General features: G+C 35.1%; 1 protein-coding gene across 2 annotated transcripts in view; it reads right to left on the bottom strand.

The window, feature by feature from the left end:
* Positions 1 to 8,170: 8,170 nt before the first annotated feature.
* The window catches only part of Man1a1 (mannosidase alpha class 1A member 1), a 168,275-nt gene continuing 148,634 nt past the window's right edge, over positions 8,171 to 27,811 (bottom strand). For both annotated transcript variants that reach the window (XM_076858303.1, XM_076858304.1), the window contains exons 9-13: positions 27,088 to 27,203; positions 19,973 to 20,192; positions 19,077 to 19,249; positions 11,235 to 11,350; positions 8,171 to 10,865 (exon numbers count right to left, since the gene is read on the bottom strand). In XM_076858303.1, the coding sequence (XP_076714418.1) occupies positions 10,739 to 10,865; positions 11,235 to 11,350; positions 19,077 to 19,249; positions 19,973 to 20,192; positions 27,088 to 27,203 (752 nt within the window). In that variant the 3' untranslated portion in view covers positions 8,171 to 10,738. The remainder of the gene's footprint in view (positions 10,866 to 11,234; positions 11,351 to 19,076; positions 19,250 to 19,972; positions 20,193 to 27,087; positions 27,204 to 27,811) is intronic.

Genomic DNA, 27,811 nt, shown 5'->3' with positions numbered 1-27,811 from the left:
AATATATGGATATTTGGAGGACATTTCAGATCCAAATTACTGCAATTTCTATTTTATGTTATTTTCTCTCTCTATTTTCATTTATGGGAAAGCCTTCAACTTTGTCCTGTGGTGGAACAGAGAAGAATTATATTACTTTGCCATACAAATTGGTGCCACACTTTGGGTCCCCCTTTCCTCATTATGGATGGCTGGGTTAATGGAGTAAAAGGAAATGGATAGAAGATCAGATATAAAATCAGTTTCTGGAAGAGGAGTAAAACCTTCAAATCCTGCTTCCCCATGGAAACAGAGATGATGATTTGGTCTGGGACTGAAAAGAGACTCCAGTTTCCAATAAGCATGGAAAGGAAGCCATAGATCCCCCTTCTTAAAAGGTTCAACTACCTCCTACAGGCTGGGGACCAAGTCTCTAACATAGAGGCTTGTGGGGTGGCATTTAATATCTAAACTATAGCACAAGAGTAGACATTTTCCAAGAAGAGTAGAAGATTGACTGGGAGGGCTTTTAAGGGAAACGTGCAGAAGAATGAAACCCAACAGATGTGGTGTGTGGGGGAAGGAAGGGAACAGTGAGAATGTTGCTTCCTTTGTAAAGCAGAATCTCCCAGCGGAACTACAAGCCCCTTTTGAAGGGAGTAGCAAGAATATAACTAAGTGTTAATCGATATAAGTCATGTCCCCAGTGCTATAGAAACCAAGAGGGGATGTGGTGGTGGGAAATGGGTAAGTGAACTTTAAGTCAAAATTATTCTATTCATTTTTCTTTGGAAGTAAGTGATGAGGTTTAAGTCAGTGTAAGTGATTGTCAAATATATAACCTGATTTTGGAAGCAACACTGGGATCTTTCAAAAGAGTGATTTCAGTAATACTTTCTAGTTTATAAAATTGATTTTGTTGGTTTCTAAAGCTGTTCTTGGATGGACACAAAATTGCCCTTCAACCTAAAAGAAGTTCTTAACTGCTTTCAGTGACTGGATTATTTGAATATACCAGTGACATAATTGACACTAGTATTCTGGCCAACGCATCATCAGTCATGCAGTTTGATCCCTATTTCTTTTCTGCTACAATGGTTTAAAAAAACCAAACAAACAACTCTGTTCTTCATTAAAAAAAAAAAAAAAAAGTGAAAAATATTCAGTTAGTTCATCAGACAAGTGTGAAGAAAGAGAACTGGTTATTTATGTCTTCACATGTCAGAAAGAGCCAAACTTTGACCTTAGAATATGAGTAATAGCATGTGTTTGAAGCAGTCTGATTGAAGGAAGGCATCCAAAAAAGCCTAGGGTAGTTGGAAACAGCAAGCAAAATAATAGCAAATGTGTTGCCATAACAGAAAAAGCTGGAAGCTTCCCAAGGTAGAGGAGAGATGATTCTTTCACACAAATTGAGAGCTGTAAGTGGGAGATGGAACTCATGGATTGAAAGCATAAATCTGTCAGAAATAGGTCTAAGAACTTTTACATTACACAGATTGAGTATCCTTTATTTGAATTGCTTGGGACCAGAACTGAATAGGATTTTGTTGAACCTGGAATACTTACAAAATTTTCTACATACACATAATGAAATATCTTGGGAATGGGACCTGAATCTAAACACTGAATTCATTTAGGTATCATATTGTATATGTATATTGTAGGTATATACATTGTACAAATAGTCTGATGATAATTCTATAAAAAAATTCAATTATTTTGTGCATGGAGCAAAGTTTCACGATATGGAATTTTCCACTTGTGATGTCATGTTGGCACTCAAAACGTTTTAGATTTTGGAGCATTTTCAATATTGGATTTTGGATTAGGGATGATTAACTAGTATTGTAGTTAGGCACTTTAATTCTCTGGGAAGTATATGTGATTATTTCCATTTTATGGATCAGGATTTTAATGTTTTAATGGCTTGTAATTTTGGGGTAGTAGCCTCTTGTCCATTGATAAGTAATCTTGATGTTTCTTGCTTGAATATCCATGACAGATATCACTCAATATGCTAGCTGTTATGCCTGGGCTAATTACAATTTTTATTTTACATATGAAGAAAACAAGATGCGAAGAGTTTAAGTGCTAGTTCCAAATCACACAGGGAGTTAATAACAGAGCTAAGTTTGGAACCCAGTTGTCTTGATTCCTGGTGAAATGGGCCTCCCATTGACCCAACTGCACCCATTCTTTTCCCCTTCTACACTGAATTACATGCAGAAAAGACTGAAGGGACTTTATGCATGTATTTATGTGTGCATGCATATAAATATATATTTACACACAAAAATATATTTATGCATACACATATATTTTATATATAAATATATATTAAAACAAATATATTATAAATAAATAAAAAAAATATATTTTTTATTTTTTATTGAACCCAGGGGCACTTAACCACTGAGCCACATCCCCAGATCTGTTTATATTTTATTTAGAAACAAGGTCTCACTGAGTTGTTTAGGGTCTTGCTAAGTTGCTAAGGCTGGCTTTGAACTCATGATCCTCCTGTTTTAGCCTCCTGAGCCTCTGGGAATACAGGAATGAGCCACTTTGCCTGGCTACTCTTATATATTTTTAATGGGGACATTTAAAATGTATATATTTTTTGCAGCTTCAGGAGAAGACTCTGTAAATCACAAAGTTATCAATTTGGCAAAAGCAGGATGGAAAAAGAATACAACTTTCCATCAAACACAGGGTTTATTTACACTGAAGTTAAGTTGCTACATTAAATGGCAGAGTGGAAGGTAAGGAGGTTTTATGCAAATAAAGAGGAAATTTAGTCTGCTTTTCCTTCTGCCACCAACCAAATAGATCCTTGGGTTCTGTCTCATCCATGAAGGGAAATCATAATATTTTGCCTTTCTCAAGAAGGTGGTATCCCATGAGGTCTCCCCTCCTTGTTCTAAGAGGTAATTGATTCCCAGTTATATATTTCTATTTTCCACTGAGAATTCCAAGAGTTGGAAAGTCAGAAGCTAAGTTCTCAAAGAGTCTGGGAATGGGGATTATTCACTTGTTTCTCCTAGGAGAGTTAAACAACAAAACAAAACAAAGCAAACAGAAAACTCTGACGTGACAGTTATTTTGGAAAATGATATTTGAGAAAAGCAGTACATTTTATGGCCCTGCTTGTAGACTTGTGAATTAATATGTGCTCATAGCCTATGGCCAAAATGTTCCAGTATGTGGAAAAATTTTTAATTTTTAATTTTTATTTTTACATCTATAGATCTATTGCTGTTTTTTAACATTTCATGGTAATTTGCATTCACTGGAGAATTAAATGGAATTGTGACACAAATTTAAGTTAATTTATTCAGTAAGTAACGACATGTATTAAGGGGATTCAAAATGATCATAATAATGGCAAGCCAACAATTTTTTGACAGTTAACATAAAAATGAAAGTGAAAGCCCTGGGTACCAGTGGGGTGGAGGAAATGAAGGTGCTTTTCAGAGGTCGTATCCAAGAACACTCTATGCATTTGTATGACACTGGACAAACCAGGAGTTCTGTGCAGACTGTGAAAGTGACAATCATGTTAAAATCTGTATAAAAAAAGTTTGAAAAATGACTTTAAAAGCAACTAGGGGAAGAAAAAAGCAAAGGAAAATTGCTGAATTAAAAAATGGGATGATTGAAGTTAATACTTTAGAGATTCCCCAAATAAAGAATTATGCTTAAAAATCCACTGTGAATCTATTTCTAAAAGGTTTAAATGTATAGCTTACTGCTCAGAGATGCATTTGTAAAAGAATGAATCTATTTCCAAAGTGGTCAAAATTGTCAAGTTGTACTTAAACTTTTGAGATGGGAAAAAAATACAGAAAAACGTATATATGCTTGTCATGACTTGCAAATTAATTCATTAATTTAGTAGTTCTGGGATTTCCACCTACATACAACTTAAAAATTGTGGTTCTCCATGTTAGTATGCATAGGAATAGCATAAAGAACTAGTTAAAATGTGGATGTACAGGGCTTTTATCACAATTTTGATTTGCTAAATTTGGGGGAAGACCTGGAATCTATATTTTTTAAAAATTATTTTTTAGCTGGACACAATACCTTTATTTAATTATTTTTATGTGGTGCTGAGGATTGAACCCAGGGCCTTGCTCGTGCTTGGCAAACACTCTACCACTGAGCCACAACCCCAGCTCCTGGAATCTGTATTTAAAAAAGACTTAGTAGAGAGCTGGATGTGGTGGCCCATGCCTGTAATCTCAGTGGCTGGAGAGGCTGAGGCAGGAAGATTCCAAGTTCAAAGCCATCTTCAGTAATTTAGCGAGGTCCTAAGCAACTTCTCAAAGAAAGAAGAAAAAGGGCTGGGGGTGGGTTCAGTGGTTAAGCACCTCTGAGCTCAATCCCTGCTACAAAAAAAAAAAAAAAAAAAAAAGATAGGAAAAAAAACTTATATTCTTCTGTAGCCTCACCTCAACAGAGAAATATAGCAGCAGACCCCTTTCCGAGGATGGACCCTGAATTTGTACTTTTAGAGTGGCTAGCTGGACACACCTGTGTTTTCATATATCATTCTTTATTATTGCATAAAATCTTATCACATCCCTGTGTCTGGGAACACAGAACAGGGATTCAAAACTGTTTGTAACTTATGGAAAATCTCCTACTTTTTTCATATCTGAGTTGGGCTAAATGCTGTCTAGACTCCCATGTAGTTCTAATACTTTAAATGCATATCCAATGCCTGGCAAACATTTCTTGAAAATTATGACTCAGGCCTTGGCTAGTGAGAATGGAATGAGCCTGGAAAAAAACAGAAATCAGCCTTTGGATCATTAAATTGGAGTTTTAAGAAGATTCCCTATGCCACCTGCACATTTCAGGAAATACCTAAGGAGCTAGAATGGCAATTAGAGATATAAACTCCATGCCTGAATGAAGAAAATCTTTATCTTGCTAATTTTTCTAAAATTCAAAATAACTGTCTACATATCATTATCAGAAATTAGATATATTGGCTGCCAAGTTGCCATTTCTGTAGGAATGGCTGATGCTTAGTATAAATAAAAAAACAAGCTTAGAATAAATTTTAATAAATTTGTCATCAACAGAGAAAACACAACTAATGCTGTATGTGTTACAAATAGTTGAATCTAGAAGGTTCCCATTTGGCTAACTTATTGTTAGGTGGAAAACTGTTATTTTGCTTGATGACATCAAGTTTTTTTTTTTAAATTTCTATATGAGGCAGAGATTGTGAGATTCAGTCATACAAAATAAGAGTAGGTTATTTAAACAAAAACACTGAAAACCCTATATGGGAGGAACCCTGATTTACTTTATCATCTTCTTTTTTAAAATTTTTAGTTTACACAGTTACATCTTAATGATATGTTTTAAAAAAAAATCTGTTGAAAGTTGATTCCAGTCACAAATAAGAATTTACTTTAACATAGAAAAGAAAAACTACCGATGACGATATTTGCAAGTAGTTGTAGCAAAGTCTCTGAATATAAATCATTCTCATTCATTCATGCACTCATTCACCAAACTGCTACAAGGCTGGGGCGTTTTGGGAAACTGAGGCGGTATGAAGGGTCCCTTCCTACCTACATTCTTGTAATGAAGTCAGAAAGATTTCAGACATGTCGGTCAGAGTAACAGGCACGAGTGTATTAGAAGAGATGTGGAAAATGAAAGAGAGGTAAGGGATGGTGTGTCCCTGCCCTCTACTTTTATTGGGAGTCACAGAGAAGTTTCTAGAGTCCTGCCCAGGTTGACCTTTTCACTTTTGACTGAGAGCAGGATCACATCAGACTTTCAAGTCCTTGCTGCCATGACCACTCTAGGTGGGTCACTTTGGCTCATGCTGACCAACTTTAATCAGAACCTGTTCTTACAGATTTTACGGTTAGGGAGAATTATCCTTATCTCCCGAGTTCCAGGATCTGGTCTGTGTAAGGGTCACAAAAGTCCCCCTTACTCCCTTCAGAGTAACTTGTGTTCTTCTGGTCATTGGTGTTTCTGGGCCTGCATTTCTCCTGCAGATAACATGTAGTTTGCTGAGGAATGTAACATATCCTGTGGGCTTAAGCCAGCAGCGCTGTAGGAAAATTGCTTTTAAAAATGAAAGCATGAGGGGGTGAACACAATAGGCCCATTATATAGAATTATTCCTGTGACCTCCTGTACCTGCCACTCACATCTGTCTGTCCCCTATCACTACCATGTGCTAGGTACTGAGGTACTGTGGAAGCACTGGAAATAAAACGATGTTGGTGGTGGTAGGGGGCAAATAAAGTCTTTGTTCCCATGGGGCTTAAGAGGTGAGACAGGCGATACACGAATGAGGAAGTAAATACATAATATAGCAATGCTAAGTAGAAAATAAAATAGGGCAAGGGAAAAAGGGTTGTGGGAAATTGTATATTGATCTGTCAAAGAAACCACTCTGAAAAGGTGACTGTTGAAGACAGATCTGAATGAGGTAAGGAAATCATTACAACCAAGGCAGCGTCGAGATCCCCCTCTTCACCCTGGTTCTTACAATTACAGACCACAAGGATTTCAGACGTGTCCTCCAGAGTAACAGACATGAGTTTATTAGAAGTGATAGGAAAGGAGAAAAGGGGACACCCTGAAGAGAGGGAGTGGGTCCTCTCGGAGAGGAAAGGGACAGTATGCCCTCCAGTTTTATTGGGGGGGGTCCCAGGGCAGTTCCAGAGTTCCACCCAAATCTGCCTTCTGACTGACAGCATAGAAACTGCATGGACCAATGCAAAGACCAATGGTGTGGTGCAGAGAGGAATTGAGTCCCTGTTTTTGCCTCAATTTCCTGCCCCTTAAATCCATTTATTACCCTTTGAATAGCCCTCAGCAAGCTTTTTTTGCCCTTTTCTTTTTGGTATTGCTTCTTTTTAGTTGTACATAAGATTCATTTTGACATAATTATAAAAGCATGGGATATGATTTTGTTCCAATTCAGTCCCCATCACTTCCTTTTCTGCCCACAGTCCTCCCTCCCTGTTTCCTTCCCTCTACTCTACTGATCTTTCTGCTATTTACTTACAGTTTTGTTTTGAATTAGTGTCTTGTGAATGTACATGATCTGGGGCTCTTCTTTCAGTTTCCCAACTGAATGGGGGGCGGTGATAGTTTTGGTGATAGGGAGGGTCCAGGACACCTAGTAGGTGACCTGATCTTGGAACAATGGTTTTTCCGCAGGAGGACATGTAACTAGCTGGGGGAGGCTTTAACGTATCAGGCCCTCATCTTCCAGGTGCTTATGTGTCAGGTAAGGCTCCCCGTGGGCCTTCCTTATCTTATTCCTGCTCACTCACTCCTGGCTGACTAGCTACCTAAAGGAATGAGCTATACTACATTGGAGAAAGAGAGTTCTAGGTGGCAAGAACTGCAACCAAAGTGTCTGAAAAAAGTACAAATAAAATTATAAAACCTAGAGCAAGGCATGGTGGTGCATGCCTGTAATCCCAGAATCTTGGGTGGCTGAGGAAGGAGGATTGCAAGTTCAAAGCCAGCCTCAGCAACTTTTCGAGGCCCTAAGTAACTCAGTGAGACCCTGTCTCTAAATAAAATACAAAAATGATCTGAGGATGTGGCTCAGTGGGTAAGAGTCCCTGGATTCATTCCCCAGTACCAAAACAAAACAAAACAAAACATATATATATAAATAAAAATTTAAAACCTAGGCTTTTTTCAAAAGTGCTGGAGGCCCTCCTGTGGCCCAAGTTGTTTTCTACTAAGCCTCTCTGAACACCCCAAAGTTATGAACCTCTCTCTTCTCTGAATCTGTATAGCAGAATTTAACTTGTACCATAACACAACTACATGATGTTTTGTCTTGTTTTAGGGGTGGGGTGGATTAGACTGATCTCCTTGGAGTGCAAACTTAAGAGCATGCATTAGACTTTATGCCATTTTTGACACTAATCCCTGCCTCTCCCCTGGCATGTCCTGGTATTGAACCTACCTTAGACTCTTAATAAAGGAACATGATTAGCCAAAGGCTATGTACACAAAATAATTTGCAATGTAAAGTTTTTAATGGGAAATGTTTCTTTGTCAAGATTTTCTAGGTATTTTACAAAATTGCTATTAGGATCTAATTTCTGTTTTCAACTGTATACAATCACCCCTAGACATATGAAAACTTAGTTAAAAGGAAAAAATATAATACAGGAAGAGATATATTAAAAGACTTTATTCACAATAGAGAAATCTTACAAATATAACTTTTAAAAATTATGTGTCAATCTATTATGCTTCCCATAACATTAGAGATTTATATAAAGTTGTATATGACAGAATGGATTTATGTACAAATCAAAAACAATGTAAAAAGTGGGTAACACACATGAAAAAGTCATGATAAAGAAGTCATTGAGTTCTGTAAATTGGCATACAACTTATATGTGTACTATTAAGTGCACAAAATATATCAAAAACATATTGCATAAACACAAAATTAAGTGTTATTTTAATTGTTCATCTTTTAAGGATGTGAATACATATATAAATTCAACTGCACAATTTTGTTGGGAATGAATGAAGGAGACTTCAGTTGTTTAAAGTAACACAAAGTATAATTTTAATTAAATTACATTATTATAGTATTAATCCCTTGTATACATTTTTGGTGCTTTGGATCTTCTGTTAAAAAAATCCAAGTTCTAGAACTGAAAACACTTCTTGCCATTGGCACAGCAACATGGAGTACAGATTCTTGTCTACTTAAACAAGGACACAAAAGGTACAGTGTAGTGTGTGTACACACAACCTGATTTTAATATCCTATCTGCTGCAGAAATATGTGTTTCTTCAAATAAAATTGAAATGAAAAGAAAATTATTTAAATGGTTGATCCAAGGACAGTGATGTGAAAATTATAATCTAAATACATATGGCCTAATTTTGGCAGTGATTTTTAATATTTTACCTTAAAGTTTTTGGAAAAAAGAACTTTTGTTACCCACTCATTTCAGTAGGCAGGCTGAAGACATGGGAAGTTATTTTGGGTCACAGAGGCACATTTATGTGGTCATAATAATGTGCTAAAGAATCTTTTTAATTTACTAATTTCACTAATTAGTTCTTCAACATTTACTAAAGTGCAACATTGAAAGAAAATAAAAGGTGGTTTTGTAAGACAAAGGAAATCTTTGGAAACACTTTCAAAAGCTGAAATAGCTAAGACTATTGTCTATCGAGAGTTAAGAAAATAATTCTCTTAAAAATACTAGGTTTGAGTTAGATGAAATTGCTGATATTAGAGTTTTTAAACTACAAATGCAGCAATGTCACATGCTTCAGCCTAATTCATGGGATTGTACTGATTTACCTGATCATTGAAACTGAAAATTTAGATGGTCAAAGCCTTTGTACCTTAGGTGTACATCATCACATTAGCCCATTCACAGTGCCAATAAGAAAACACAAAGATGTCACCAAATTCTGTTCTTGAGAAAACCATTCATGTTTCAACACTTAATGTTTACAAGAAATATATAATTATTTTGATCCACTGCAGATCAAATTTGGGAAATTGGGAGTGTCCTTTCCTATATGTTGCTTCTAAGTTGGAATCTTTACATAGAACTTAGCCATAGTAGATACACAATATTCTTATTTGACTAAGAGTTTATTAAATTTTTCTTAATGGACAGTGAATAGACAAATTGGCAAAGCTTCCTTCACGAAGTCATTCCTACTTTTATAAACTGAAATGAAGAAATTCACTACATTTGAGAAAGGGCCATTTTCATGTCTTTTCAGCAGAATGGAATTCTTTCTTCTTAAGAGAAAAATTAAAAATCAAAAGGTAAACAAATGAACTAATAGCTACATGAAATTCTCACCCTTTCTTTCAAAACCAAATTTCTTTACATATTCAGTTAAAAGCAAAAGCTAGAACATTAATAGTTGAATTGTTTCCCTTGAAAAAAGTATAATTCATTAATAGCAGAGCTCACCTTGCTATGTGGTATGGAAGAAATCAAGCAATACAAGATCTGGAAAGATGACACAGGGCATTAAAAGTAAAGAAAAAAATTCATAACTCAGGAAACACTAATATAATTAACCAACAAAAATATATTGCAATTGGAATTGCAGTTCCAATGAAATGAGGTCAACATGAGACGATTCTTCTGGGATGACTTTCTAATTTGAATTACAATGTGAATGAGTATTTTAGAAGACATTCTATCAAATAACGATAGACCCGCATAAGGAGGCTGTCACAGTTATAAGATCTGTCTCTGGTGGATAGACAAACCAGATTAACATAAAATCAAAAAGGAAAAAGCTTTTTTTTAATATTTAATTTATTATTATGGCTTTTTGCAACATGGCAAAACATTACAGCTTAAAGCGATATCATCTCCTCATAGAGGAGGAAAAAGTTTTGCAGTCAAATCAAATTGTAATTAAGAGGTCATTGGTATACCATTCTATTAATTTAATGAAAATAATATCACAATTTTATGAACTCCAGAGATAAGAGGTTACTTAAGAGAGAAAAAAAATACTATACAAACAAATCATGTGGATCTACTAGCTAGATAATAAAGGAATAAGAAATTTAGGTCCATTTATGCCTATGATAATAAACATAAAAGACTGCAAAACAATTTCAGAACTTAGAATAATCACAGACTTATTGATAAAAGTTTATCATGTGCCTGGTTACCATAAAAGAAGTTATTAAGGTATGCAGTGAAGGGAATGAAGCAGAGTAAAATATAAAATATATTTTTTATTTCTCTTTGACTTCAACTTCCTTTTTATCTTCACGGAGTATAGGAAGAAGATGTGCCTCAGTATTGAAGATCCAGTGCTCCAGTGGAAGAAGATCATCATCAGAAAAAATTAAGTACAAATATCTGGAGAGAAAAAATGTGAGTATATGAGCCCCAAGAGACCATGTCAGGCTGTAAAACCACAAAGACACAGTGAAAACCCCCTCAGCATCTGTACTCATCTTGTGAAGCATCATGGACAAGTCAAGCCTATCAGAACTGTGAGGGATATCCTCATTAATAGGGAGTAATTTACTTTGTCCCTTGGTGTTAGTCTATGAAATCACACAAAGCAGTCTCAAGTCACTGAACTTTGGAATGACTGGAAACACACCTGTAAGCAATTATTGTCGTGTGTGGAATGACATTTTGAATTAGTGTTCACTAAAGACACCTACAAAGAAGTTCTGTCAGGCACATCAGTCATATAGTTTTAGAATAATTTTCACTTACTTTAGTGTCTCTGCCAGGAAGAAACTCTGCTGCACATCATCATAAGTTTCGTAAATGAAATAAACATCCCTTAAGCCTGAATAGCCTCCCTTCACTCTGCAGTGATTTTCCAGGGCCTGAATTATGAAGAGAAGGGGAAAATTCAGTAAATGATTGTCAATAAATTATATTATTAAGTTGTTAAATTCTAATAAAACAAAGATTCAGATTAAATACAAGCTTGTTAACAGTTTTAGGGAAAAAATTTAAAAACCATTACGCAGAAATATAAATAAAATATGAAAAGTCAAAGGACATATGGACAATATATCCAATATATCTTATCTAATGAGAAACGCTTTTATTAGTTTTAGAATAATTTTTCACTTATTTTCACCATTTTGTCCTATGGTCTAGAGTAGGATTTGGCAAACTAAAGACCACAGGATAAATGGCAGGTCGTAGTACAAAATAATAGTCGCAACAGGGACTGTATGGTCCCAAACAGTACTCTCTGGGCCTTACAAAATAAATTTGTTGATTCCTGGTTCAGAAAGATTATTGATGACAACTGGGATCATAAACCACTAGTTGAGAAAGTGCACTGGACCCCAAACAGCTGCTACTGTAGTCACATCTTATTTCTTTAAAAAATTGATTATAGGGTGCTAATTAATGATAATGATGACAGGGTTAGAAGAATAAAATGGAAGGTCATGAGAAAAATGGGGCTGGTAACTATTTCTAAAATATATACCCTCTTCCAACTTTATGGATGTGTGATTGACAAATATGAGTTGCATATATTTAAGATGTACAATGTGATATTTTGATGTATCTACACATTGTAAAATGACTACCATAATCAAGCAAATCAACATATTTATCACCCAACACACACTTGTTTATTTTTGTGTGTGTGGTGGCGAGAACACCTGAAATCCATTGATACATTATTGTTATAGTTACCATACTATACATTGGATCTCTACAACTTATTCACCCTATAATGAAATTTTGTACCATTTGACCAATTGATCAATATCTCCCTTTATTCTCTACCCTTCAGTTCTTTGTTACTACCACTGTGCTTTCTGCTTCTGTTTTTTTTTTTTTTAAGTTCTACATAGAAGTGGTATCATACAGTATTTGTCTTTTTGTGACTAGCTAATTCGGCTTAGCATAATGTCTCCCAGGTTCATGCATGTTCTTGCAAATGGCAGGATTTCCCTTCTCTCTCTCTTTTTATTAAGACTGGATAATATTCCATTGTGTATATATACCACATTTTATTTATTCATCTGTTGATTGACACTGTTTCAATATGTTGGGCTGTTTCAATAAGTTGATGGACACTGTTTCAATGTGATGGGCTGTTTCAATATTTTGGCTTTTGTGAATCAATGAATGTGAGAGTGCAGATGTCTCTGATTTCCTAGAAGTATATACCTAGAAGTAGACTGGATCTTATAGTAGTTTTATTTTTTATTTTTTGAGGAAACTTCATAGTGTTTTTCATGATGGTCATATCAACGCGCATCCCCAAAATGAAGAGGGGTTTTCTTTTGTCCACATTACTGAGAACACTAGTTATTTTAATTTTTTTGATAGTAGCCAATAATAGGAACAAGGTAGATTCTTACTATAATTTTGATTTATAGTTCCCTGATCATTAATGATATTGAACTTCTTTTCATATCTGTTGGCTATTTGTACATCTTCTTTGGACAAATTTCTATTCAGTCCTTTGACCACTTTTAATTGAATTATTACTTTTTAATTATTGTTGTATGAATTCCTTATAGATTTTGGATATTATATCCTTGTCAAATACAGTAAAGTCTCACTTAATGATGGGAATACGTTCTAAGAACTGCACTGTTAGATGATATCATTGTTGTATGAACGCTAAGAGTGTACTTACACAAACTAAGAGAGCTATCATCCTATGTGACCATCATTATAAATGTGGTCTACCCTTGATGCAAATCCTGCATATGGCTAAAAATATTTTCTCTAGGTCACTTTTTCACTTAGTTGATTGTCTCCTTTGCTGTATGGAAACCTTTTAATCTGCTGTAGGCCCATGTGTTTTATTTTGCTTTTGTTGCCTTTGCCCCAGTATCAAATTGAAAAAAAAAAAATTTTCAAGACCAATGTCAGGGAGCTTTCTCCCCAATGTTTTCTTCTGGGAGTTTTATTTTTTTAAAATCTTATGTTTAAATTTCAATTCACTTTGAATCATATTTTGTGCTGTTTGGACTTTGAGATGACACTGCTGGTTTTGCTAGATACCCAAGCATATTTCCCTTTAGGCAAGTTATTTTCTGCTCACTACATCCTATTAATTCTATTAATTATATGGTAAAACAAAAATTCCCATTGCACAAAAATTGCTTTCTGAAATTTGGTTCTAGACTATGCAGACAAATAACAAAGTTTAAAACTAAAACTTTAATATTTATAATGAAATAAAAAAAATAAAAAAACTTACTGTTAGTATCCCATGTCATTTTTATTTTATCTTTTAGTTTCCTTGAATGACTCTGAACCTCCCTTCCCCACCCCTCTCTCTTTTACATGTATAGTTATATACTATTTTTTTTAAAGCACAGATTGAGTTTGCCATATTAATTAAAAAAAATTCCTTGGCTAGAAAAGGGTTTTGGAAGAAAATAAGGCTCTAAGAATAAGGATCCAGAAAAAAGGAAAGAGAAGACAAGGAGCAGCCCTTGCTGATCATGAGAAGGGACGCTGCACCAGGAGCTCAGTTTCTGTCTTTAGACACTGATAATGAGGGTATCGATTTTTCACATCTTGGTTGCAGAGAAGAAAGAATGTGGGTCCATGAGGAAAAGCATTTAATTACTAGGTTAAAGAAAATCTAATTAGCAGGTTATATGAATAAAGAAAGAAAATTTCTCATGATTTGGTACTTTTAAAATCCTCCAGAAAAAAGAATAATCAACCTAAGAAGATGCTTCAATTACATTCTAAGATCCAGACAATAAGACAAATCAGAGAGAAGACTGAAGATGGAAATTCTCAGGTCCTTTTTCTTTTTTCCATCATTCCTTTTTTTTTTTTCTGAGAAAAGAACTTTTTAATAAAAAGCCAAATATCAGATACATGGAATAGGCCAAACATTATTTGTAAAGGAAAAAAATCAAGATTTAAAATAAATTGGCAAGCATATTACAGACCAGATATTACTGTTTCTGGATATTTCCTTAAAACTATTTCAACCATAAAGACTTTTCTAGGTTGTTCCCTTGAATTTCCTTGGTGATGAGCTAATGAGAAAGCCAGGCATGATAAACAGCCTTCTTCTTGTTTATAGATATTTAAGTTCCTTCATTTGTGAAGAAAAATAGATGCTTTGGGTTGCAGACTATGTTCAGACACCTTTCTTTCCAGTTCACTCTGCTCATTCTTTTTCTCCTATAGTCCTCACAGAATCAAGAACACAGTCAACTTTGGGGGTAACGGGGAGAGCAAATCCTCAGTTCTACATTTCCTAACTGTGGCCTCAGAATTTCCCTGATCAGGTAGTGGGCATCTTATCAGCACAGGCTTATAAGAATAAGTAAGAATAAGACAAGGTGAAGAAGTGCCAGTGTCAAAGGAGCCCTGCAATTTTCATTTTTTAAAGCTTTTAAGTAAATTAAACATAATTTTTAAAAGGGGAAAATGCAAAAGAGGCATTCTTAACTTTGAAGAGATAAAATACCTTCATATCAAAAGTCTAAATTTCAAGATTTACGAATGTGAAGCTGGGGACAAGGAGCTTTCCTGGGCCTCCATCACAAGCCAGACTGAACCCAGGGGAAGCAGTCTTGTGTCTCAGCACAGTGTGACCAGATCATGGGTTCTCTAGTCTGCTGCAGGGACTCAGGCTTTTGGCACAGGGATCACCTGGATTTTGTGTAAATGATTATATTATTGGTAACCATATGTGGCTTGGATGTGCTAATCACAGAGAAGGGGATATAGGAAGATGGCTAAATCTCTGAACAAAATACAAAAGACAAATCTGACCCCATGTTACCATATTTTGGGTTTGGAGGGGCACGCTAAAAAAAACAGCAAGCAGCATAAGTTAAATCCTAAGTCAGAAACCATGATTGTGAATACAGAAACACTTTCTCTCATTGACCAGATCAGATGAATAGCTAATCCATGGAGATTTAAAAAAATAATGCTGCTAAGGCTGTCTGCTAGAGTTGGGTTTAAACTCAGGGGCAGAAAACAGAGAATCCAAGTGCATGAATATATCAAAAAGACTTTGGAAATAGGGACTGAGCCTGGGGAGGCAGAAGCAGGAAGAGGAAAGCGAAATCACTGAGAGTCAGAATGACCACATGGAAAGGGTTAGGTTCAGGTAACTACAGAAAAATATCTGGAGAAAGAAAAAAAAAAAAGAAAAACCCAAAAGGAAAGAAAGAAAAGAAAAAGCCTTACTTAGGCCTTTTTTTTTTTTTTTTGGTTGCGGGGGGAGGGTACCTGGGATTGAATTCAGTGGCACTCAACCACTGAGTCACATCTTCAGCTTCTTTTTGTATTTTATTTAGATACAGGGTCTCACTGAGTTGCTTAGTGTCTCACTTTTGCTGAGGCTGGCTTTGAACTCGCGATCCTCCTGTCTCAGCCTCCTGAGCTGCTGGGATTATAGACATGCACTACTGCCCCTAACCCTTACTTAGGCTTTATCCTCTACTACAGACCAGCAGACATGACTTCATAATTTACATGAATGTGCATGGATAATTAATTCCTGATAAAGCTCATCCGTAAGTTGTCAGATGTTTAATTGCAAGGATTGTAATATAGTTTATTATGATACTGAGAAAAAGCAAAAGAAATATCATTTGGAAGTTACTTCTGTTATGTGGGTTCACAAAAGCTTGGACACCTTGATTAGTGGATTTCTGTTCAGTGTGGAGGACGTCTCCAGGGTTTTCCTGCTGTGTTACATACTTTTTCATATCTTATTTGACATTGTTATTAAGATATTTAATTAAGACATGCAAATCAGGTTTATGAAGTGTGTCAGTGACAGAAGGCTGGGAAAAGACTATTTGGAAGATAGAAGAATGGTTCTTCACAAAGTGAAAGAAGAGTAAACCCAAACAGGTACAGAGCATAAGAGATGTCTCAATGGTAGCTCGAGTAGATAACATTGTTTGACCATAATTTCAGGATTGGCCAAGGGTTTATAAATGGACTAAAAGAACAATTGACTTTAGGCTGAGGGACATTTTTGCGCAGATTTGAAAGACCACAGTTGGAAACCAGAACATAGAGAATGGGTAAGAAAGTAAAGAAATGGCAGAATGTGCTGTTTTCAGATAATGAAGAAACTGAGATGTAGAAGAGAGTCCACCCCTTCCCCCAACCCATAGCTCAGAACAGTGTAAACTGGCTTCAGAGGAGCAAATATTTAGCACCTTCAGCCATTCAAAACCAGAATGAATTACTTTATCAGGCAGTACATTCTCCTTTGTTGCAAACTTCTTGAGTTGATGAGGAATAGTCGTCTGGCAAAGATATGGCAAGGAGTCGTCGTTGAGTAGAACACAAACTAGGTGACTCCCTATGTTTTAATTTGGGCTCCCTTAAAAATGGAAGATGAGACAAGGTTGGAAACAGGAAGTCTGTTGAGGAGGTGATATCAGGAAGTGAGTGGAGAGAGTGAAACAGGGACAGGAGCAGAGCAAATGAAATACATGGGGTAGGGGCTCACTCCTGCCGGAAAACCCTCCGAGAAACTAATATTGCAGAATTCTTTTTTTTGTGTGTGTGGTGCTGGGGATTGAACCCAGGATCTTGTACATCATGTATTTATTTTTTAAAGAAGGAAGCCCAGGACATTTATCCATAAACTTTAAAACCTTATTGGTTGAAGGCTGCTTCTGGGGCTAATATCCCCATCTAACCCAGACAGTCAGCTGCTTAGGAAAAAAAATTCTTCCTCCTTCTCTAACATGGTTTCCAGATGTGGTCTTTCAGGTCCAGGCAGCCAGACTGAGTCTAGGTCAAAAACAGCTCAGAAGCACTGGCTGCTTGAGTCTGGAGCTGCCAGGTTACAGGGGTATTGTCTGCAGGGGCTGCTGCTGGAACAGAAGACCAAAGGGATGTATCACAGAAAAAAAGCAAGTGCTGCCATGCCTTCTAAGGCTTCTTGCTCACTATTATATCTCAAGTTCCAGCAGAAGTTACTGGCAGCAAAAACAGGGGGAATCCTGTGTTATGATATGGGGAAACACTTTTGCATCTTAGGTTATGCTAAAAAGCTGATATGAGATAAAAATCCTAACACACAAACCAACCTTTTTTATTGCACAAACAAGTCCCTTGAAGAATCAAGCAAACCAAAGCTTCCTGCCCAGCTAGCAGCAGAGATCTATTTCCTCCCATTTTTGATTACATCTGTTTCAAACATTTCTCACATTTTAACTTCTATAAAATTGGTGTGTCATGTTGTAATCGGTAGTGTTGCTTGCTCTTTTTTAATGGCATATTAAATAATGATTCTTTTTTTTTTTTTACAAATTATAATGTATTAGATTTGATGAAGTATAAGATGTGACTTAAATTCATAATTCAGTTGCTGGTAAATTCAAGACCAAATAATTCCCTATCGCTAAAGCTTAGGTGAACTTCAATTTAAACACATTTTTTTTTTCAGAGAAAAAATAAAACAGGAATTTAAAGAAATTGGAATTACTACTGAATGAACACTATTAGAGAACTTTGCATTTTTTACTTAAAATGTTATTACTTAAAATGACTGATGATTCATGATAAGACACAGTAAGTGAAGAGGGTAAAAAGCAAGATTCATCAAAGGCTTCCCAAGATATTAGTTAAATTCCACACAAAGCCAGTATTCATTTTAGATTTCCTGAGAGAAGTTATTCCTAAGGACAGTTTTTAAAGAAAGCTGACTATCTAACAAAGAGCATCAGAGAATGAGACTGTAATTAAAGCAGTTGCTTGTTCTTATTCCCCGAATTTCCTCCCACTTCTTTGAGAATAACAGCTTTTAAAATTAGACATTGTTTGATGCATATCCTGGAGGGCACCTCCTCTGGCCTCTAGCACAGAAAATGTCCAATAGGTTAGTTTAGAAAGAAAATACACCATATTTAGCAGAAAAGACCCAGGAGATGACAGACAATTAAAATGACACACAAGAACACATGACAAGTTTACAGATACTCAGAGAAATCTGCAAATAGTAAAGGAATACTCTTTGAAAAAGTGATTTTTCTATTTTGAGACAGGGTCTCACAAATTGCCCAAGGTGGCCTCAAATTTGCCATCCTCTTGCCTCAGCCTTCCCAAATAGTTGGGAATCATAGGCACGTACTACCATGCCTGGCCAAAGTATTTCTTCTGTAAATTCTTTCTAAAAGTTAATCGAAGTAGCTAATTTACTCTGAAGTAAAAGTGTATACTATCATTTAAAGCTCCAAGACCAACTCAAAAAAACATGTATCTGTGCAATTTCTTAAAACAGACAAAACAGAGGTGAATATCCCCAACTTGCCAGCAACCCTTTCTGGAAATAAGTGACCATTTTTTTTTTCTGTAGTCATGGGAACGTAATGTTACATATCTTCGTCAATACCCAGTCTAACAGTCGTATCCTTACATCACTGTTTTATAAAGCAAAACTGAAGCCAAAGGGAGGGAGGGACTTAACTGGAAATATCCAGTACTAAATGGAAAAAAAAAAAAAAAACAACTGTTGAAAGCTTTAAGCATCATAGAAAAGTTGACTTGCCACATTTATAGGTACTAGTGAACATTTTTCATTGAGACACTGATCTGTAAGAAATATGCAAATTAAAGCCTCACCTCTACAGCTTCCCACGCCCATTTCCTGTACTTCGGATCATGAGTCAGTCGCCACATATACATGTAAGTCTCAATCACTTCTGGTCGTAAAATGTAGTATTTTTCATTTTGCCTTGTAGCAATGGCTTCGACACCGCCATCAAATCTGAAAGCTTCTGGTCCCAGTTTCATAACTAAAGGACATGCAACAGGTTAACAAGGATAATTGTTTGTACAATGCTTTGTGTCTATAACTTCAACAGGACTAGAAAATACTTAACAACATTCAAGACAGATTGCCAAAACAATCATTTTTTTTTGGATTAGTTATAAACATTATATGATGCACAATATTCAATATACTTCCAAATTTAGTCATCTAAAAGAATCAACTTCATAAAATAATAAAAATTTTGTATTTTTTTTCATTGACCCCCATTTACTGAATATCCATTAGGTGAGCACAAGACACCATAATACACCTTACGAGTTAGCTGGAAACTCAGTGGCTAAGAATTCTGTTATTTTTGTCACAAAAGACCAGTTAAAGCTCATGTTTTATAAAAAGAAAGCCAGCCAGATTCATAGTATGTTTTATGGAGAGATATGTGGAAAGTGTTAATACTGCTTTATAAAATGGTTTCTTTTTGTACTGGGTCAGAGATTCTTACTCGATGTTTTTGAGCTAAAGCAAGGATCAATATGTTAGGCTGGCTTAGTCTTTAGGCCTTGATTTTTGTTACTTAGCAAACTAAGGGTATATGCTTTTAAGTATAAAAGCAGTGCCTTTTAGAGTAAACATATAAAGATATTAATTGTGGTCATCTGTTTCACCAGGCCCAGTGGATATTCTTTTGATGGCCACGATGACAAAGTTCCTTACCAAATGAACTCAAGGAAGAATAACATGTACTCACAGGTGCGGTTATAAGATTCATGACAGGTACGTGCAATTTCAGCCCCAAGTTCAAGGTAGTGTTGGGCCAGGGCTTCAGGTGCTCCATCTGCCCCAAGCGCAAACATGCCTCCAGCAAAGCAGGTGAGGTGACCCATCTTGTGTTCCAGGAGACCCCCTTTCCACTCCGCGATGTAAGTCAGTCCCCCACTAGACTTGCGGATTAAGTGAGTCTCGATGGCCTGAAAGTAATACTTGTTTTAACATTGTGTAATGTCTTCTCAAATTTATACTAAATTCTATAGTATTATTATACTATAATTAAAAATGACATATAGTTTGAGTTTGGTGTTACAAATCTAATTTAACCAGAAATGTTATGTCATTGCTTTCCGTGTGCTTCTTCTAGCTAATGCCCTTTTTAGTTTGATTAGTTAGAATGTACATGGTTGGGCCAACGATGTCAATTTTGTTTCGTTCTGTGACCAAATATATAATATGTTATCCTCAAAACCCCAAATCCATCCCCTTCTCAAAGACAGGCCACTGGTGTGGTAGAGACAGTTGGCATTTTTATGTTCACAAATGGTGAAACACCTCAAAATCCAGGTCTTACTAGAGATGATGAATAAAGCATACTTTTAATAGGATCTAGGCCGATGCCATTACTCTTTCTTTCCTTCCTTCAACCTGGAAAATAGAGATGCAAAGAGAGGCTATTCTAGAGTTAGATTAACTGGCTTCAAATTCTCGCTCGGACACCTCTTCTGAACTCTGTGGGTAATTTGCTCATTATAGCTCTAAATCTTAGTGTTCTTATTCATATAATGGGAATAATACTATCTACTGAGAGGAGTCTGAAATATTGTATTTATAAAGCAGTCAGTTTGAAATTGGCATTTGGTAAAGGTCATTTGTCATCATTTATATCTCCAATGTGGTAACTGTTGAGTCAAGTTCTTTCCTAATCATTCTACTGAAAAGCACATTAGTGTATAATAAGCAGATAATTTTAAAAAAGAATAAAGATCTTTAAATATGAGAGAAATGCTAACATTTACAAAAATGACTTACAGGGAGCAGGAGAGACCAAAGTAAGGTACTGAAGAATGAGATTGATCAAATTGTTATATGCATGTACAAATATGGAATAATGAATCCTACTATTACCCACAATTATAATACACCAATTAGAAATGAATTAGAAAGGGGCTGAGGTTGTGGCTCAGTGGTAGAGTGCTTGCCTAGCATGTGTGAGGCACTGGGTTTGATTCTCAGCACCACATAAAAATTAATAAATAAATAAAGGTCCATCAACAACTAAAAATTAAAAAAAAGTGAATTAGAAAATATATTTTACTTCTGCTCAAGGACTGATGACATTTTTTAAAACTAGATGAAGAAAAAAAGAAAATAGAAATAAATCTAGACAGAGAAATATAATAATCCTTATATTTTAGAAAGCAAAAATAAAGTATTTGGTTTATATTAGTTTCCATTTTCTCTAATAGAAAGTGTTCCCTCCATTATATCACAGAGGGAAACAGGCCATGATTGTGTCTATACTTATCACTACTATCAAAAAAGAAGGATTTTATTCCTTGGTATTTATTGTTAAGAATTAAAGTCATCGTGCCCCAGGGATACATGCACACTCATATATATAGTAGAACAATTCACAATATCCAAATTATGTAACCAACCTTGGTGTCCTTCAATGGATGAATAAAAAAATATGGTATACATACCCAGTGACATTTTATTCCACCATAAAAAAAAAACAAAATTATGTCACTTGCAGGAAAATGAATGGAATTAGAGACCATTATGTAAAGTGAAATAAGTAAAACTCAGAAGGTCAAGAGATATGTTTTCTTTTTCTTTTTTTAAGAGAGAGAGAGAGAGAGAGAGAGAGAGAGAGAGAGAGAGAATTTTAATATTTATTTTTTAGTTTTCGGCGGACACACATCTTTGTATGTGGTGCTGAGGATTGAACCCGGGCCGCACGCATGCCAGGCGAGCACGCTACATCCCCTTGAGCCATATCCCCAGCCCCATGTTTTCTGGAAAAGAGAGGTGGGGAATAAAATATGAAAATGAAAGAGAGATCAATAGAGGAAAAGGACCAAGGGGTGGAAGAAGGGGAAAGAGGTGGGAACTCTGGGGAGTGATATGGCCAAATTATACTGTTATATTGTCTGCATGTATGAATATGTAACAACAACATTATGTACAACTATCATTGATAAAAATATGGAAAAAATAAAAAAATTAAAACATAAAATAAAATGAAAGGAGGTTTAACACAAACACAAAGAAGGATTTTCAGGAAGCATACTTGGGAATAGTAGATAGAGAAGAATGAATTAAAATGAATACACAAGTAGATAAAACCTTTCTACCTTTATTAGAAATAAACAAATGAAACCAAGATGGTTACAAAATAAATGAACATGCTACTGTGCTCATTAACTGTGGTTAAGCTAATTTTATTGATGATTTAGTTATTACATTAATATTTCATTCTTATTTAATGCAACTGAACATCTTAGCTATTTACACTTTTCATAACGCAAATTGCAATAAAGTCCTTCAAGCAGATACTTGTTCATCACCCAAGAAATTATTCTTTCTACATGGCAAGAGTAATAGCTTTTGAGCATAGATTAGAGAAACATTATTACCATGTTATGGATCCTGAATAAAGTGCTATATTATTTTTGGCAGGATTCTGACCAACTAGGCCACTCCCTAAAATAAACTATAATGAAGTTCCAAGATCTTCAAAGCAATGGTTTTGTGTGGAAATGGGAAAATGTAAGTAAGTATAAAGAATGAAAATTAGTTGGGACTGGGGTTGTGGCTTAGCGGTAGAGCACTTGCCTTGCACTGGGTTCGATGGCGTTGGAGAAGATAATGCTAAGTGCAGTTAGCCAATCCCCCAAAAATGCCGAATGTTTTCTCTGATATAAGGAGGCTGACTCATAGTGGGGTAGGAGGGGGAGCATGGGAGGAATAGATGAATTCTAGATGGGGCAGAGGGGTGGAAGAAAAAGGAGTGGGCAGGGGATTAGCAAGGATGGTGGAATGTGATAGACATCATTATCCAAAGTACATGTAAGAAGACACGAATTTGTGTCAACATACTTTATATACAACCAGAGATATGAAAAATTGTGCTGTATAAGTATAATAAGAATTGTAATGCATTCCACTGTCATTTATTTTAAAAAATCAATAAAAAATAAATTGGAAAGAACAATTAATAAATAATAAATAAATAGATGAACAAAATACAAGTGTTGTATCCATCTATAACTAGAAAAATATTTTAAAAAAGAATGAAAAATAGTCTTTAGTGACTCTAATAAATTTTTATATTAAGGCTATGGAGAATTGATTAGAAAGGAACTACCTATTCTGTGGTTTAATCCTTCCATGTTTGAAAAACATCTGTCCAGGTATCATTCACTATTATAGATTCTTAAGAGTGGCCTCTCAACAGGGCCAGAACAACCTGCTGAAATCTCAAAGTATTTTGTTGTTAAACCAACCAAAGAAAACATATCCCTCTGGGATTAAATGGTTTCCAGAGTCCACTGGAAGCTAAAACTAAGTAACCATATCTTCAGTAACTCAGCTATCCTGAATGATAATGGAAGGCATCCTCCCCTTGATAGTGATGATTTTTTTTTTTTTTTTTTTTTAAAGACAGGGTCTTCCTGTGTCTTCGTATGTTCCCTAGGCTGGCTTTGAACTCCTGGACTCAAGAGATCCTCCTGGCTCATATTCCCAAGTAGTTGGGACTATAGATGTATGATGATCTTTTAAAGTACAATTTAGCAGAAAGAAATTTTGTCATATATGACATTGGTACTTCTCAAAATCAGAAGTTTAGTTGTTCTACCTTTTCTCCCTAAGTTGAAAATATGAAATGGGTTGAAAATGTTTTTGCTATTAAGACAAACAGGAAACACTTTGACCTCATGTATTCTTAATGAATTTTCCTGGTAATGATTTGTCTAAACAGGATATACTAAAGTTGCATGGGTATAGAGTTCCAGCAACTGAAAGGAAATATTAAAAAGAATATTTTAAAGCCGTCCTTCTTGGAATATTGAGATCTTAAGATTCTAATTTTAAGAGGGCCACCTTAATATTAGAATAATTAAAATATCTGCCAGTATGGTAATTAGAAGATGACATAGTAGAAATCATAATACGCTAAGAATTCCCTAGACAAAAACCTGAAATCCTATAAGAAGGAGGAAAAATAAACTTCACAGGAAGGAGTTTTCTAGTGTTACCAAATGAGGGTAAGACCACATGGGCAATGGGCAATATCCCATTTTTTTTTTTGTTACAAGACAATCATTTCTTTATTTTTATTTATTCCCACAAAATATAAAAAGTATTTACAGCATGATTTGTGTTGTACAAAGAAGAGATACTTCAAACCAGCATACTGTTTAAAAATACATATATAATGAGTATTTATGTTGTCCATTATATTCTCTTAACCATCTCGAAACAGAATATTTCAGCAATGATTTCTTTTTTGGGGAATTCAATTTTGAAAGTACCCAAAGGTAGTACTGTATATCTAAAAAGCTTTTCCTGGATGCGCAACAAAGTGAGACAAAACAAGAGAGAAAAAGAAAGAGAAATGGGGGGAAGGGAGGAGGGAGAGAAGGAGGGACAGGGGAAGGAAGGAGGGAGGCAGGTAAGTTTGACAAAAAGTTGTAAAGACCAAACTTCCCATTCCAGCTGTCTATGAAAATAAGTCTTAGCGGGAGCAATGGGAGGAATAGATGAACTCTAGATAGGGCAGAGGGGTTGGAGGGGAAGGGAGGGGGCATCATTATTAATGATGGTAGAATTATCCAAAGTACAGGTATGAAGACATGAATTTTGTGAATATACTGTGTATACAGACAGAGATATGAAAAATTGTACTCTATATGTGTAATAAGAATTGTAATGCATTCTGTTGTCATATATATATATATATATATATATATATATATATATATATATAGAGAGATCTATATATATATATATATATCTTTCTTGGATTCAAAATAAATAACTAAATTAATAAAAAATAAAAAAGCTTTTCCTAATAATCGAGAAATCCCCCGCTTTTTTTAAGAAGCAAAATAATGTGTGCATTTATTTACAACCTCTCAAGACAGTTTATTAATAAGGATCCCATTGCTTGTAAGTGACAGAAACCCATGTAAATTAGTAGAGAGGAACAGAGAAATACATTGGCTCTTGAAATATATGACAATTGGAAAGCCAAACTATGGGAAACACAATAACTCAAAGAACAAAGTTTTGCCATGAAAGTTTTTCCAGTTCATTTTTTGTCTCTATTTCTCTCTGGCTCCTAATTTGTTTCTGATGTACATCGTATGTCCTTAATAAAGGCTGGGCCATATAAAGGCCAAAGTTCTAGCTAAGGTATTCATGATTCCTGTACATGGAGTAACTAACTTTATGTGCTTTGCTTAGTGAAGCTCCCAGTGATCTACCAATAGAATATTCAATCCATTTAATCAAAGTATTTATAAATATAAACTACACCTATGTCAAAATCATCCAAAACTCTTGTCAGAGAGACCAAATTTAGAACAGCAGCTACATTAGTGGCCATTTACATTTTTTTCCTATGAATTAATACTATCGATTGAAAAAAAAGAACAGTTCTAAGCAGTCAAGAAAACGATCAATTTTCTGAGGATTCAGCCACAATTTAATAATACTATTTAGAAATCTTGATAACGATTAATATTTAAAGAATATATGTGAATTAACCATCCACAATTCCTAATCACAAAGGGACCCAATCCTGCTAAAAATTTTGTTTCTGAAAACTGGGGTACATGTTCAAGTATTTTATATAAAATAATTCTTTTCTTGAATCTGTTACACTCCGACCTTATTTTAATTTTTCTCCCTGTGTTTCATTGGTAATGTTTTTTAGTTTACTTTTTACTAGCTACCTCCTAAAGACTATACTAAGTAATTTCTAATTTATCTTAGTAACTTATTGCCTATAATAAATAAACCCTTAAATATAGTATGGGGATTCTTATTCACAAATAAATCCACAGTGGTAAAATAAAAAGGGGCAAATGTTGACAAATTTTAGTTTGAATTTGGTTGTCACATAACCTCTCTGAGGCTCGACAACCTTATCTGTAAATTTGGGTGAATATTTAAAGTACTATGAGAAAGAAAACTATAACTCCTCACTTCATTAAAAACACCTACATATCACACTGCTCAACACACAGTACACAGTTTAACACGTACTGGTTCCCTCTTACTCCTCCTGTATTATGATTTTTGAAGCTCTTAATGAGCCTTCCTTAAATACCAGTTTGTTGAGATTTTTATGTGTATATTTCTTTTCAGTACCATTTATCTCTGGAAACACGTTTACTTTGAGATTGTCTATAATCTTGGAAAATTTTAATTTAGTCAATTTTCAGAGTATAAATTCAAGATTTTCTCCCATAATTTAATATAAAGCTCAAGAAAGGGAACTCATATTCATGAAGAAAGAATACAGTCTTGCTTTTCTTAATGAGGGGATATACTCTGAGCACAGTGCAGTTAGGTGATTTCATTGTGTGAATATCATGGAGTGTACAAACTAAGCATTGATGTCATTAGGCAATATAATTTCCAGGGCTCACTGTCATATATACAGTCTGTCACTAACTGAAATGTTACGTGATGCATGACTCTTTTTTAGACACATGGCTTGTGAGGTTTGTACCATTCTGAAATCCTACAACTGCTCTATTAGAACGAAGGACATGGGGGCTGGAGATATAGCTCAGTTGGTAGAGTGCTTGCCTAGCATGCACAAGGCCCTGGGTTTAACCCACCAAAACAAACAAACAACAGCAACAACAAAACACCAAAAAAAAAAAAAAATTAGATCTAAGAACATCACCTATGATAACTATTGTTACAATTATATTGGCAGACACTGCACTCTGCCTCACAGGAAATAATTTTGTAACCCACTCATGTAGTATTTCATTTTTTCATTAAAGCTTGATTAATATGCAAGTTATAAGTTAGAGCTGAGTGGTGAAGATGATTTAAATATCAGGTTACCTGAATAGCATCAAAATACATCTTCTTAGCTTCCAGATCTCTCTTGTCAGACATTAACCATGCCTTGAGCAAATATTCATAAAAGCTGTCTCCAAGTCCTCCAACTGACACATGATCTGAAAAAAGAGGGAAATGAATTTCAGAGTGACTCAGCTTTTAATTCAGATAATGCAGTAAAATCACATTAGCAACTAGGGTGCAAAACCCCGTGTCGACGGCAGCTTGTTACATTTGAATTTCAACAAATCTCTTATTTTCAGATATTCTGAAATAAGCAGATGGACTGTGAATTAATGTGATATGCTCTTAATAATTACCAGAGTAGTTTTGTAAACATGATGATAAAAGATATGTAATGATACCTAATTCTAAAAATTTAGTTAAAAATACCAAATTAAAATGCTTCACAGTATGCATTTCAATAAATTTTTATTTGTTTTATTTCTGGATAATATAAAATTCTGTCAAACCTATGAGTATTAGCAAATCTTAAGAAGTGACTAGTAAAACAAGACACTCCTTAGGCTCTTGCCTTTTATTATTATTATTATTAATTTTTTTTATTTGATAAGTTTTCTAGTGCTATGAATCTGAAAGGTTAAAAACTGATGAGGTGGGGACAGTAAGAAAGAAAATAGGGCAGCAGAAGTGTTTCCTCCTAAAGCTTCATTCTTACAATCTATTTCCACTGCCATTTATTGCGCCTGACACACTGTAGGCCCAT

Source organism: Callospermophilus lateralis, chromosome 6, assembly GCF_048772815.1.
Source record: "Callospermophilus lateralis isolate mCalLat2 chromosome 6, mCalLat2.hap1, whole genome shotgun sequence".
In the NCBI taxonomy this organism is placed as follows: Eukaryota; Metazoa; Chordata; class Mammalia; order Rodentia; family Sciuridae; genus Callospermophilus; species Callospermophilus lateralis.
This window is presented reverse-complemented; position numbering and strand designations above follow the sequence as displayed.